Below are 15,089 nucleotides of genomic sequence, written 5' to 3' on the forward strand. Positions count from 1 at the left end.
AAGGAAGCCCAACTGAAATCAGTAGGTCTTCAGAGAAAGTGGTGTATGGGACTACAGTTCTCTTACAGAACTAAAGCCTCAGCTGCAATTTGTAGGAAATGCAGTGAGACTAAGCCATATAGAATAGAATTGTAGAGTTGGAAGGGACCCCGAGGGTCATCCAGCTCAAGCCTCTGCAATGCAGGAATCTCAACTAAAGTATCCATGACAGATGGCTATCCAACATCTGCTTAAAAATCTCCAAGGAAGGACTCGAATAAATCCCTCTGATTGCAGGAAACTGTTTGCTTTTTACTGTGCACTATAAATGTGTCTTCAGGGTTGCGATTTGGGACATTGTACAATGAAATCTGTACAGATCTCTTTCCAGTACTTTTTAACAAAATAAAACTAGAGCTTCCAAACATTTGGTTTTAACAAGATTACTGACAGTGTTGCGGAAACAAAAAGTTGAATCCAATGCTAGTCCTACCAAGAGCAGACCCACTAACTTGGGTTCATTAATTTCAGTGGGTTTACTCTGAGTAGGACTTGCTTGAATAAAAGCCATGTATGAGAATTGCTAAAAACTCAAAGAATGCAGACGTGTAAAATTTAAACTGTGCTTACTGATGGGAAAGAACAAAGCCCATTGAGAGCAGAGCTGAGCTGGCTGAGGTATTATTGATGAACTCTCCCTCAGATTTCCATTGTATATGTCTCGGCTTTAAATAATACAGAAAAGAAAATCTGAAGCCCCCCATTTATCAATATAATTGAATGCTGCTATGGGGTTTTCAAAATGGTCATTAAAGAAGCAGTTTTAAGAGTTTTCAACTCTTGAGTGCTTGATTTACTATACACTCTCTTGAAAAAGATCCAAGAAACAGTTCATAAAATTGATCATTAAAAAGATATTTTTCATCCAAATTATTGGATGAGCTACAACGTGGCAGCCTGATAGTTTATTAGCTGATCGCCTTTGTCGTTATTTTTAATGAGAGCTTTATGAATGAAGTAGAAGACCAGAGTGGAATTATCCTTAAAAGGAAGCGCACAAAAAATTCCTTTTAGAAATTTGTTTTGTTTGCAATTTTACTGAAGACTTGGAAAATTAAGACATAAAAGGAGTTCTCCCCCCTTCCAGTTGTGAGGCAGAAAAAGAAGACAACCAGTCAACTGGATATAAATCAGTATAGGAGATCATTACTCATCTCTGTCACTTCTGCTCTTGAAGAAGACAAATGCCTAGTTTCTTTATTTAATATATTTATATACTGCTTACTACTTATGACTGTTTCTAAGCAGTTTACAGAATAACAAGGACAATGTGCATCTTAACTAACAATGAAACTCATAAAATACAACAGTGCAATAAATGAAATCCTCGCCCCAATTAAAACAGTACAGTAACACATTTTGAAACATCTTTAGGGTGAAGGATACCTTCCCTCTTCAACCGTCCCCTTGCCATGGCACATCCTGACTCACAAAATACAACACTCAACCCACTAGGTAGGTAAAGAGCCCACATGAAAATGGAACAAGGAAGCTCAGTGGCAGAGTGCATGCTTTGTTTGCGCTAGGTCTCTGGTCCAGTCTCCAGCAGGTCTAGGAAAGATCTCTACATGAGACCTTGGAGAACTGGTCAGAGGATATTCCACAGAGCTAGATGGATCCAGTGGCCTGTCTCAATAGAATGCAGCTTGTTCTTACGGATTTAATCTTCTAGCACTCGTTCAACTAAATCAAGTATGGAGATCCTTTGTCCCTCCAGTTGTTGAAATACAACTCCCATCACCCATGGCCATTGGCCATACTTGTTAGGACTGATGGGAGCTGTAGTTCAGCAACATCTGGAGGGCCAAAGGCTCTGCAGACCTGAAACATATTCTGCATTTCAAACTGAATTCATTTCAGCTGTGTTAATCTTGCCCAAAGTAGTTGATGCTCTGTGTGTGTTTGTAAAACCATTCAATTTGTGCTTCTCCCAGCTATTCCTGCCGTTCTGCATTTCTGCAATAATGCCTAATACACCTCTGCTTCATTTGCAAGTATTCGCAGGCACAGACAGACATAAAAAGAAGTGAGCTGCTTGCTTTCCTTTCTGGACTCGCCGACTCGGTATCTCGTACGAATGAGGCACCACTATCAAGGCAGGAAAAGGCTGGGCTCAGCTCTCGGGAAGACAGAGCCCCTCATCCTCAGCCCCCAGCCCGGGAAAAGGCACCCTGTAAGAACTTCTTCTGGAAGACTTTCTCTTCCTGCTAACGAAAATTACTTCTTGGGATGTTGCCCTAGCACCAGTGGACTCGAGATGGCTATGACCGGTGACTTCTCTCCTTGAGCAGCAAGTGCTGCTATGTAATTTAAAATTTCTCCTTTCCCTTTTGTTGATATTAGATGTGTGCATAGAGAACCAAATCAGTATGCCCATAACTCCCAACTCGTGTGCAGATGTGTTCGTAGGGCATTTAACTGATGTTCCCCATCTCATTCAGACTGTGAAATAAAGCACACTCCATGTATATTTGCCTGTAAATAACTTCTACACATTTCCAACCAATTACTAGGCGTGCTAGTGCACCATGTCAAAAGAGAGATGTATGCTCCTTGCTGTTATAATTGTGTTGTGGATGTGTTTGGGCTGCCTATAGCATTGGAGAGTAAGATGGACATGTACCATTAAAAAAAACAAAACAAAAAACCCAAGAATTGTTCTGTTAATTACATTTTTTATCCCACTTTTCCTCTAAGTTGAGATTCTTAGAAACCTCAGTCCTGTGTTGTTTTTCTGGGCTTCCACCAAATCACAGTATAAATGCAGTTCTACCTATATTTCTTTGACTCCATTAAAAATGCAGATGACTGCATTGTACTCTTATGTGTACAACATACCCCAACAACAGATGGTTAGGACTGAGAGTTAAATGCATTTACTTCAAAAGAAGCCCTGTGGATCTCCACTTCTCACAAGTGTGTTTAAGAGCACAGCCTTGGTTTCTCAGAACATTTTGTTCATTTAAAATTGGAGCATGGAAACCAGATCCTGAAATGTTTTTGTTAAAGAATTTTAGGAAATTAAAACACACACACACACACACAAACAAACAAACACAAAGCAGCAACCAGCCTAGTCACTGGTATAGTGAAGTGTTTTCTGCCAAGCTGCATAACCTTGAATTGACGTGCCGATCTTTGTGGGAGAGAAGGAATGAGCAACACACACAAACATATTGGGGGAAAGCTTCAGCTGTTCCTCACAGATTCTCACCAGCACACTAAAGAGTGTTGTCCCAACTTGTCTTTCCTCTGCTGTTTGCTAGTGCTAAGCTTGTCTCCCTAGTACAAATAAGCCTTTCGATTCTGAAATAAAACTTTGCTGTGTGCATACGCAACCTTTGTGCTGTATTCTATCCAGAGAGAGCGTGGACATGTGATTACATGTGCCTCTTTCCTTAGCAACATTTCATGTAGTGCCTCTGGCTCAGTTTGTAAACTTGACCTGGACAATTTTTTCTTCTGTATGTGAATTGGGCAGACACTGGTACTAACTGCCCTTCCTCCACCACCTCCCCACTGATCAGATTCTCTTGTTGCGGCAAAGCTGAAGAAAGTCTGAATTTGGGGGTCCTTTTAAAACATGGCTGGGGGAAATCTGGGCTCTTCCATATGTTGCTGGACTCCAAATCCAGCATGACCAATGGTCAGAGATGATAGGAGTTCATAGAATTATACAATTGTGGAGTTGGAAGAAGTCCAAACCCCTGCAGTGCAGGAATCTTAGCTAAAGCATCCATGACAGGTGGCTCTTAAAGGGCTGAGGGCCTGGGGAGCTGTTGCCACTCAGAAATAAACAAGACTGGGCTAACGGTCTGATTTGTACAATTCAGCTTCCCATCTGCGTGATTGTATTTCATCATTAAAACCCCAAGGCCATTTCAGGAATGTATGTCATGCACTGTTTTTGAGAAAACTGTTCTGCTGTGTTAGAGGGGGGGAAAACATACATGAGAACTGTATAGCAGTTTCAGAAGTTAATCTTATCTGTTACTTCTTTGTAGGGGGCTGACCCATATACTAAGCAATTGGGATTTGTATCCAAAGACATACATACCGAAGCTTAAAAAACCAGTAGCACAGATAGCAGGCAGAAACATATATAATAATACAAAAGTTTTAATACTAGGCAAATGTAGGGTTAAATAGGGTTTTTGTTTTTAGAAAAACAAACAAAAAAAGCTAACTAGTCGAATTTATTGCTAATAGGAGTGGTGACTATCCCATGATACTTTATGCAGGTTATAGTCTCAGCTGGAATGCCCCAGAAAGTCAGATTATTGTTTTCTTAAAGTCATCCTCATAAACAGACGGAATCTCATAGAAATGGCACAGGCACTGAGGCAAGAGAAGGAGAGCTACCAGTTGGGGGCCACTTTGCAAGCGTGGCTTTGGAATACAAGATGTTTGGCTGCATTCTACTACAGCATGCAACGTGCCACTAAAATGCACGCTTTGTATATATTTGTAATGGAGTGTGATGTTCTAGCAGCAAGGAAGCATCAAAAAGCAGGAAGGTAAGGCAAAAGGTGATCAGGCACAAAAAGACAGGACCCATAAACTCTAGGGCGTTGGGCCAGTGCCAAAGCCAGAAATTAATCATGGTAGCAACTTAACAGCACCACCTGTAAGCATAAAGGAGATAGGTTTTTTTTTTAGTTTTTCCTCGCTGTATACTTAAACAAATATATATCACAATCTTTTAAGGATTCCAGCAGGCCCTCATAGCATGTGCGTGAAATAATCTCAGCCCCCTAATTTGGCAGTTGGTATACTGCAGTGCTTTGTAGAAATGCAAAGACTTTTTCTCCACACAGAATGATGCAGAGTCTAGTGAACAATGTCCTGGTTAGAATTTCTGTGCTCACATGGTGTTCAGTTTGTAGAGGCACAGAAAACTCATCGATGTGTCCAAACCTGGACTCCCAAGGCCTCCTTATTTCTTGCGTTTGGAACTCAACCAGTCCCCCCATGGCAACTTTTTCTTGCCCTTGGACATGCTCCTCAAGGAGTTTAGGGCGTGAACCTGCTGTAGGCGCCTTGAAAGTTCCTCCCCACAGGCTTGCTGCAAGGCCTCTGTCTTCGGCTTGTCCCAGTTCAGGGTCAGAGCAAGAGCTTCTGGGTTTGCTTTGTATACCAGCTGCAACAGAGAAAGGAAAGAAGAATCTACCACTCAGGACCAAGCTGTGTAAGATATGTCAGATTCATCATTGGCTCCCCTGCCACATGGCTTGGTGGCAGGGGATAAGATTTACATGCATGAGGTTTAATCCTTGGACATTTCTACTCTCAAAGATGTTCCCAGAACTGGTAACGAGAGAGGACCTTGCTAGACATCAGCAGCCTAGATTGATAGATGGTTTGAACTGGTGCAAGGAAGCTTTTTGTGTTGGTTCTATTTTTAATTTAATTTTTAAGACTTTCTATACTATCCTTCATGGTAGGATTGCAGGAAAGGAGTGTTATCAAAAAATACAATATAAACACATTAAACAAAAACAACACTGGGAACCAAAAGTTGTTTTTGTTTTAAAACAACGAGATCAATGCCTAAAAGCTTTAAACTTAAAAACATTTTAAGAGCTGAAGAGAAGGACAAACATCTTTATGTGGTGCTGACTGGAAAATCCAGTTTAAACAAAAACGGGAAGAGTGGCAGATTCAGCTCCAAATAGCTTAGGGCCTCAGAGAAGGTGGAATTTGGAACCTTGGAAGACAAATGGACTAGAGGGAGAGAGTGATATTAACCCAATTCTGGCTGTGTGTTTGTTCACCTGGCCCCACCCTCTTTTAGAATAAATCTTGACTGCATTGGTTCCCAAATGCTTTATCCTCTTTCCATGGAGATTTTATTTAATTTGGAATCCAGGCACAACAAAGGGAAAGAACTCTGTGTGGACTCACCTCTAAGTCCTGACTTGCCAGGCCAAGTTCTGGGGCAGACTTCTCTTTAAGTGTGGTCCGAACATGGCTGCTGAGTGGAACCCTGTTACCAGCACTTCTGCTGCTGCTGCTGCTGCTCCCAGCGTCAACCACGTCTGTTTCGTCCATGGCAGTTTCCTCTGATCCTGGCTCTAGGTAATGATGATTAAAATAATTCATAAAGGTAAAGGGACCATCATATTGCCCCTCTTTCTTCACTCTGGCATGGTTTGTTGAGAAACGAGCCTCAGCCAACAGCCTCATTACCTTCTGCTTTGGGTACAATGTGGTCCTCGTTTTTCAATGCTTGCAGGTAGAGTTCCAGAAGCTGCCGGGATTGCCGTTCCTCTTCCCGCCTGTCCAGCACCTGCTGAAGGGTGTCTTGCAGAGTCTGGATTTTGGGCTGGTTCTCAGAAAGCTCTTGAGCCAGGTCAGAGCATGGCACATCGATGAGCACCTAGAATTAGATGAGGTCCATCCTCTTACAGCAAAGGTGAAGGATTCTCACTCCCCCCACCCTGTGGCCAAAGGCACATGGCCCTTCCTTTACCTGGAGGTCTTCCTCGGACATCAAGATGATGGTGGAGAGGTCATCCTTCAGTTGTCTGGCCAGTTGCCTCCACTTCTCTCCACCACCACCGTCCACTCTGTCAACGTCTGCAACATCTTCCTTGAGCCAAGCTGTGCCCCCATCTGAAAAAGAGCCACAGTTATAAGTGCAAAGGTAAAGCTTATTAAGCAGGTTTATGCCAAAATTCACAAAGTAATCAGCTTGTTCGCATAACACTGTAGGCCAAGCTATAGTGATGCTCTGCAAATGTGGGGACTCCTGGAGAGGAACTTGCAGCCACTGTTCTCCTCCCTGGTCCTTTTTACTGCCACACTGAGCTAAGCCTAAGTTAAAGGTAAAGGGACCCCTGACCATTAGGTCCAGTCGTGGCTGACTCTGGGGTTGCGGCACTCATCTCGCTTTATTGGCCGAGGGAGCCGGCGTACAGCATGACTAAGCCGCTTCTGGCGAACCAGAGCAGTGCATGGAAACGCCGTTTACCTTCCCGCTGGAGCGCTACCTATTTATCTACTTGCACTTTGACGTGCTTTCGAACTGCTAGGTTGGCAGGAGCAGGGACCGAGCAACGGGAGCTCACCCCGTCATGGGGATTCAAACCGCCGACCTTCTGATCGGCAAGTCCTAGGCTCTGTGATTTAACCCACAGTGCCACCCACGTCCCTTAAGCCTAAGTTAATCAGGGTTAAAATAACATAAGAGCATAAGAAGAGCTGTGCTGGGTTAGGCCAGTGGCCCACCTAGTGCAGCATCATCCCTGGCCAACCAGATGCCTGTGGGAAACCCACAAGCAGGACTCGAGCGCAAGAACACTCCCCTCCTGTGGCTTCCTGCAACTGGTATTCAGAAATATTTCTGCCTCCAACTGCGGAGGGCACAGCATAAGCATCATGCCTAGTTGCAACTTTGCCCTCTGTGAATTTGTCCAATCCTTTTTTAATGCCATCCAAGTTGATGGTCATCGCTGCCTCCTGTGGAAATGAGTCCCGACTATGCTGCATGGAGAAGTACTTTCTTTTATCTGTCCTGAATCTTCCAGCGCTCAATGGATGTTCAAGAGCTCTAGTGCTAAGAGCATGGAACAGGAGTGGGAAACTGGTGCCCCTCCAGATGTTGCTGGACTACAAGTCCCATCCGCCTCAGCCAGCTTGGCCATGGGTCAGGGATGATGGGAGCTGTGGTCCAGCAACATCGGGAAGGTACCATGTTGGCTATCCCTGCTCTAGGCAAATTAATGCCTTATGTGGCAGGTGTCAAATATCCACCAAAAGCATGTGATGGTCTGCAAGTGCAACAATAAGGTAAGGCAATGACTGTTTTGTGTAGGGGTTGTGCTCCTGATGTGCGCAATTGCGGCCGTGTGTCAATTGGGAGCATGCAAATTAGTCGTTACCTGTTCTAAAAAGTTGAAGAACCTAAAGGGGGTGGAGGTAGTGGTGGCAGCAGCAACAAAGGTGCTTCTTGCCCAGGGCCTCATTTGCTCCTACACACAGCATCCATATCCTACAGAGCTTCAACTCTTCCACTTACCTATGCTGCTGGTGGACCACTTCTCGCCCTTTGCCAGTGCCACAAACTTGGTGTTTGGCGGCAGACACAAAAAATAGTCCTCGTCATCCACAATGGTGCCATCCTCAGCCAGTACCAGTGTGATGGGCTCTGAGGCCTGGTCAATTGCTAGGAGGTCACAGGCTGTGGAAAGGGGAAGACTCCATATAGCTCGGTGGTATAATTATTATTATTATTATTATTATTGCATACAGAAGGTCCCTGGTTCAATCCCTGGCGTCTCCAGGTAAGGCTTGGGATGTCACCTGGCAACCCTAGGGAGCTGCTGCAGGTCAGTGCAGACGCTCCTATGTTCCTAAAGAGTCACCACGACAGTGCAGAAAGTCTTGGCTCCAATGGCATACAACAGTTTCTGTGGAAAGTGTATTTAACTTTATTTATACAAACACATGTTTGCCCTTTTCTCTCCCCTCTGGCACTAACAATAAAACCAGGAATAGGAAAATACAATTTTTATCTCACATCAAATTTATTATGAAAAGTGTTGCAGGTATCCTCTTGTCAAATTGTACAACGCTAAAAGGTTCTTTGTAAATAGCTACACTCCAAGGGCAAACAACCAGTGAATCCAGGTGAACGAAGGGAAACCTTTGTAAACTGAGAGTCTGTTATTTTCCATTTAGACCAGGGGTTCCAAAACAGTGGACTATGGACCAGCGGTGGTCTATGAGTTTCATTCAGGTGGTTTGTGTGCCTGTGGATCTGCGTTTGAAGACAGGAAATGGCCACATCAAATTGCTTTTAAATTGTATTTTTTATTGCTGCTTTTATTGTAATACAATAAACAGTATCAGAAGTAAAAGCAGTAATAAAAATACAATTAAAAATCATATGGCGTCTAGCACAGTGCCATTGCAATTGCTAAAACAGGCAGAGAAATCGTTAAGTGATCCACTGATTGGGAGCCACTAATTGAGATGACATGGCACAAGTGACTAATGCAGATAGGGGGAAAACATAGGGGGTGAGGTCAAGTAACTTCTGTGGCCTTCCTTGCCCAGGGCTATGCAGGAATGAGAGCTTTCACCACAAAAGCTTGCAGGTCAGCTGTGTGTAATTTGCAGTGCACAATTCTGTATTAGAAGGCTGCAGGGCAATTCTAAATGCCTGGGAGCCACAAGTAACACAGGTTCAGTAAGAGCTTCCATCCCCACCAATGGAGATTAGAATTCTTTAATGCAATTGAGCTTTAACAAGAGTTTTGTCCACACCCCTTAATCATAAGACTCCCAACTAGGTCATCTTCTTTCTTTTACTTCCTTTTGAAGGTCTACTGCCTTTTCTTCTCGTAAGCTCCTCTTTCAGAACACCCAGGCTTTATTACATTCTGCCCTCCCCAATCGATTTTGTTTCTTCAAGTGGCTTCGCTGCATGGTCCAAACGCTGCACTGTGGAACCCCTTGCAACAAGATTCCTGTGCCTTGATTCTATGCAGTTAGGCGTGCTTCACATTTCAGCGGGATTAGGCACACCTGTTTCTGCACAGCACCTGGCCACAAAACTTGTGCTCCTCTCTGACACTGCAAGGAATAATTAGCCCATCTATCCAGTTTGCGTCCTCCTTCATTAGCATGTCCCAAGTGACCAGATGGGTTGCTTGCGTTGTCTGGCTGGGCCCAATCCCTAGAGTTTAATTCTTGTTCTTTATAGATATTATATGATATACGATATCTTTATTGTCATTGTCCCATGCAGAACAATGAAATTAAAAACTACATTCAAAAAAACCCTAAAACATCTGAAACCCCATTTTAAAATACACTATACTATAGAGACCCCTTATGCTGTGTTTAGAACCAGAATTGCATTTGCGTAGAAACTGTTTCTCGGGTGGCTAGTCCTGGTCTTTATAACCCTATACCTTCTTCTAGAAGGCAGAAGCTGAAGGAGATCATTTCTGGGGTGCGTACGAAGCGGCAGAGATAGCGTTTTCTCCCCAGGTTAGGTCATCTCTCAACTCCATTCCCAGAAATCGAAACACCGAGACCTGTTCCACGCACTTCCCCTCAATAATAAGTGCAATAATATTGCATTCTTGAGAATCAATTACGCCCCAAAATCTTTAGACCCTCTTCGAAGGGAAAGTGCCCCAGCCTCATTTTGGTTGACTTTCCCCCCATAGCCAGCCCAAGACTTGTTGACATCTGAGGCAAACCACAAAATGATGCCTCTCCAGCCAAGGAAGAAGGGGTGAGTGAAGATCTATATGGTGAACAAGGGATAAATAAAGTTCTAAATAGGGAACAAAGGAAGGAGGAGACCAGCAGCACCTCCAAGAGGCTACTGTAAAGGCAACATTTTGAGCTGGGTGGCGTGTGCCAAAGAGGCAGCAGATCTGCCCTCCTCAAGTAACAGGATCCAGAGGGGAATGCACAATGCACTGCATGCTGCTGTCACGGACACTGTGACAGCAGCAGCAGGCAATGTATTCCCCTCTGGATCCTGCCGCCCGAGGCGGTTGTCTCACTTTGTCTCATGAGTAGACTGGCCCTGCTTTTCTGTACCTTTCACACTATTTCCTTGACATTTTAATTTTTTTCAGAAGGGGTGGCCGAACGGCCCACGATATTCCAAATGAGACTGCATTGGGAGACCAGAGCCTCCCAACCCCTCTCTTTGGGCCTGGGGGTACATTTGTGGGCATCACAAAAAAATACCCATTTCACAGAAGAAAAATTATTAATGCTCATACCTCCCTCCTACAGGCAAAACCCTCTACCAAAAAAAGATGAAACAGAAAAAGAAGGAAACAACACCCCCACAAGAAACAGGTACCCCCGCCCCCAAACAACCACCAAGAAAAGGCAAAACTAACCCTCTAAAATTTGAGGGCCAGGGAACTTTGGAAGCTATCAGCTGGGCTATCTGAGGGCACCATGATTCTATACTGAGACCCCAGCTCCTCTTCCGTTCCTCACTTACCCAAACCAGTTTGGAGTTATTTATTTAAAACTGCTATCTCATTTTAATTGCAAGTTAGAAGGAAAAGAAAAGAAATATCAGGATTTAGGATTCTAATTCATATCTGGTATACTGTTTTACTATTATTACATAATCTAAAAAAATATATGCTTTATTGAAACCTGGTTGGAAAAAATAAAACCAGAGGGGTGGCAAAACTGACAGTACTTGACAGGCCAGCAAATTTATGATTAAGTATGATTTATGATGTTGTGGAGCAAAGTCCATTAGATTTATGAACTGTAATCCTGCAGGGAAATACAACTGTGATGTGTGTGTTGTGTGTGTGAGAGAGAGTGAGAGAGAGAGAGAGAGAGGAGACATTCTTGTCAACTTTGGATAATAGTTTATGCATCTGATGAAGCAGACACTGATCCAGGAAAACTTATTCCACAATAAATTCATTAATCTTTCTGGTACCACAAAACTATTTTGACTTTTTGTTGTTAAAGTTACTGCTGTTCTCCCGGGCTTCCACCTCCCCACCGCCCTAGGTAAGATCCTCTTTTAAAGATGCATCCCAGACCGAAATTCAACCGGTGCAGCTTTCAATACCCAGGAAAACTGATATGGGGAAGCTTCACCTGTGGAATCTCTGCCTCTGTAAAAAGAGGAGGGGAGAGGGAAAAACCCGCTTACCTTTGCTTCGCAGCTCCCGGAGGCAGGAGGCCGCCACCCCGTGCTGCTCCTGTTGGCCATTCTGCCTGATAAGGCATTGCTTCAACTGGGGAAGCCTGGAACCAGCCGCCATCGCTTTGCTTGTGTTCGGCTCTGCTATAAAGAAGGCTGTTAGATAGAGAAAGTCTCAGACCGCTCTTTGCAGGCAACCAATCGGAGCAGAGCTCGCTTTGCTGATGCAGCCTGGGAAATGTAGTTCTCTTCCCAAATTCATTCCGCACTCTAGCCTCTTGACTGCAAACCCGCCTCTTTGCACGATGGGAAATGTAGTTCTCATCCATCTAATTAAACTAATCCCGATTTTGAGGTGACAAAGCAAGAAATCCCATTAATTTATTTCTCCCTCAGCCAGCATCTCTTCGAAGTCTCCAGTTCAAAGATAAGTTTACATATTCATTCGCTTCATACTATCAAATTGGCCAGTACAGTACTTGCTTCAAGCGGGAACGGGGATACTTTGTAACCCTAAAGTTGAATTATTTAACTGGAAATAAAATCTCGTGGCTTTGAAGAACTATAGGGAGTATGAACTACGAAGGCATAGCTGTGTTTGTACAGTTGTCTTTTGTGGGCTCCCTTCCGTACATCCTTTTATCGCACACCCATGACTATTTGAGCTCTTAATAATATCGGGGAGGTCACACATGACGCTTCTTTCAGCAGTACAGGGTCTACTTTATATGTGGAAGGTTCCAAGGTCAACCTTTTTTTAAAAAAATAATAATATTTATTAAAAATTTTAAGGGTTACAAAAAGCAAAAGTAAAAGTAATAACACCATATTAAACAAAAACAAAACAACACATCACAATAAGGAAAAAAGAAGAAAAGAAAAAAAAACACAACTAATCTTCCCAGAACTTATCTTTCATTTGCTTGTTTCCTTGACCTCCTCACACCTCCCTTTTTGTATTCTAATTCGGTTAACTATTTCAGCAAATCCTTTCCATCTTCTCCAATTTTTGTTCTGTAATTTATCTCAATATGATGTAACTTTACTTTCCCTCCTTTCACCAATTAACAGTCTATTTTTTTCCTAAACCCTTATAACATTTCTGCTAAAACCACATAACTTCATTCCAACATCCTTCTAACATTCATTAATTTCTAACATTCATTAATTCAAGTTCAACCTTCAGCATCTCCAAGGCAGGACTGTCTGGGAGGAGAGACCCTCTGCCTGAATCCTTGGGAGAGCTGCTGCCAGTCAGGGCAGTGATTAATGTTCTTATGCAGCTGCACTGTTTTATTCTTTCTGGATATCCCATTGCCATATTCTAAACTAGTTGTTCTCTTATGTTATAAATCGAGCACTGCTGGGAGTTGCTTAGTTTTCTTTTCCAGTGTATTTCTTATCAATTAAAAACCCTGTGTGGCGCGAACTAATTTTTATTCTGAAAGTGTGCCTGGAAGGGGGGAGAAGTTTGAGAACCACTGTCTTAAGGGAAGGGCCGGTGGAGCACCTGCTTTGCCTGCAGAAGCTCCCCAGGTTCAATCCCCAGAGCAGCATGGGATGCCTCCTGCCTGAAACCCTGAAGAGCCCCTGCCAGCCAGTGCAGGCAACACCAAAGTGCAGATGGGCCAGAGGCCTGATTAAGCATAAGGCAGCTTGTGCATTTCTAAGCAGACATGCTCAGGATCGCGCTAACCACCAAACGAGCCCTTATCCCCTCCTTGCCGCCGTCAGGTTTAAATTAAACCCCCTGCAAATTTCGCAAGGAGAGGAAGGCAAAGAGCCAGCGACTTCTCCCTCGTCGATCGGCAACTCGGAGCTCGGCTGCTTCCGCCTCCATCGGCCGCCTTCCCTCTTCAGCATCCATGGCATCCGAGGATCGATTAGCCGGGTCTGGAAACATGGCCTCCTCCGAGCAAGGAGAGCAACCTGGGCAGGTAAGCGGGGGGTCGGAGGAGGGAGGCGCCCCGGGACCCCCTCCTCACAAGGACACTTGTGTGGGCAGGATGTGGAAGGGGGGGGCAGCAGTCGCAGGGCCTGCCCCTGCTGCCCTCCCTCTTTCAAAAGCATGGGGCACCCCCCAAATAGAGAGGTCCCTGTGCCCTCAGTGAGGAAGGAGCTGGTGGTGCGTGGCCTTTGCCCCATAACTGGGCGAGGGGGGGGGGAAGGGAGGGAGTCCATTTGCCACCTCACCTTCTTTCATTCCCACTCCTCCCGTGAAGGGAGAAAATCCCTTCAGTGGGATTTTCTGATCCACCCCCCCCCCCAATCTCAGGGATTACAGGAGGTGAGTGCCCTTTTGCCCTCTAATTAGGGGGGTGCCCTTTGCCCTTTAATTAGTGGGGAGATAGGGGGCAGCTGCCTTATAAAACCCTATAATGTGAAGGGGTTCGTTCCCGCTTTTTATAGCCCTCCCCCAATTAAAAAGGTAGGGGAGGAATGTCTAAAAGGAGTGTTTCCAGGGGTTGGAGGAGGGGGTGTCTTTCGCCCTATAAATGGGGGCAGGGAGGGCTAGTAGTTGCCCACTCCTTTTGCCCCCCCCTTTTTAAGGTTAAGGGAGGAATGGCAAAAAGGAGTGTCTGTTTTTCTCCCAGGGGTAGCAGGATGTGGGTGCTTTCTGCCCATTTTTTGGGGGGGGGAGGGTAGGGGGCTATTTGCTGCCCATTCTTTTATGTCCCTCCCCATTAAAAAAAGAAAAGAAAAGGCTAGGGGAACAATGACTAAAAGCAGGGTTCGAAACTGAGATATGAAAGCTAGGAGCTAAATGGCACCTTAAAGCTAGGTTATGGGCACAACAATGGAATGTATAGGCATGCTTTTTTATATAACAAGAATGCAAAGCTGGAAATGAATGAACTGCAGCTAAAATCTTATGTTCATTTTTCACATGGTCTAGTTCTTCCCCTGCCCACCCCCCTAATATTCTTAAGAGAGTCTGTTCTCCAGTCTTCATAGAGTAGCTGGAAGTGGGGAGGCAGAAAAAGGTCCTCCTTTCCTTCCACTCTACAGTTTTAATTTGAAATCTTAGACTTAGTACTGTGCCCAGAGCTCAGAAACTGCTCCTGCTAATGAAATCCCCTGTCGCAAAATGCTTCTAGAACAATGGGAGTTTCGAACACTGACTAAAAGGAGTGTCTGTTTATACCCCCACCCCTGGTGGTGGTGAAGAAATCAGAAGTGGACTTTGGGGGTGTAAGTGGGGAAGGAGGTGTGTGCTCTTTACACCTAATTGGGGTCAGAGTAAAGATGTGTGCATTGCTAGTTACCCCCCTCCTCTTTCTGTATTGGCTTCTCTCACCCCCCCCCAAAAAAAAAATTCAAAAGCAATGGGAGAGAAATCCCATGTTGTGATTCTGTGGCCTTCCTGAAGAGGAAGTAGGTAGGTATCTGTTGCTCCATA

At 44.4% G+C, this 15,089-nt stretch overlaps 2 protein-coding genes across 2 annotated transcripts in view; one reads left to right on the forward strand and one right to left on the reverse strand.

Annotated features, from left to right (window-relative positions):
* Positions 1–4,142: 4,142 nt before the first annotated feature.
* Positions 4,143–11,862, reverse strand: DFFA (DNA fragmentation factor subunit alpha). The gene is made up of 6 exons (XM_079987229.1): positions 11,699–11,862; positions 8,060–8,221; positions 6,512–6,654; positions 6,229–6,418; positions 5,944–6,113; positions 4,143–5,179 (listed from the first exon to the last, which is right to left on the reverse strand). The coding sequence occupies exons 1-6, from the start codon at positions 11,808–11,810 to the stop codon at positions 4,976–4,978; spliced, it is 981 nt and encodes a 326-aa protein (XP_079843355.1). The 5' UTR covers positions 11,811–11,862; the 3' UTR covers positions 4,143–4,975.
* A 1,667-nt stretch (positions 11,863–13,529) lies between these two features.
* PEX14 (peroxisomal biogenesis factor 14) overlaps positions 13,530–15,089 on the forward strand; it is a 150,050-nt gene continuing 148,490 nt past the window's right edge. The window contains exon 1 of the mRNA XM_079987163.1: positions 13,530–13,626. Within this exon, the coding sequence (XP_079843289.1) occupies positions 13,555–13,626 (72 nt within the window). The 5' untranslated portion in view covers positions 13,530–13,554. The remainder of the gene's footprint in view (positions 13,627–15,089) is intronic.

The sequence above is a fragment of the Podarcis cretensis genome (genome assembly GCF_951804945.1).
Source record: "Podarcis cretensis genome assembly, chromosome: 8".
Classification (NCBI taxonomy): domain Eukaryota; kingdom Metazoa; phylum Chordata; class Lepidosauria; order Squamata; family Lacertidae; genus Podarcis; species Podarcis cretensis.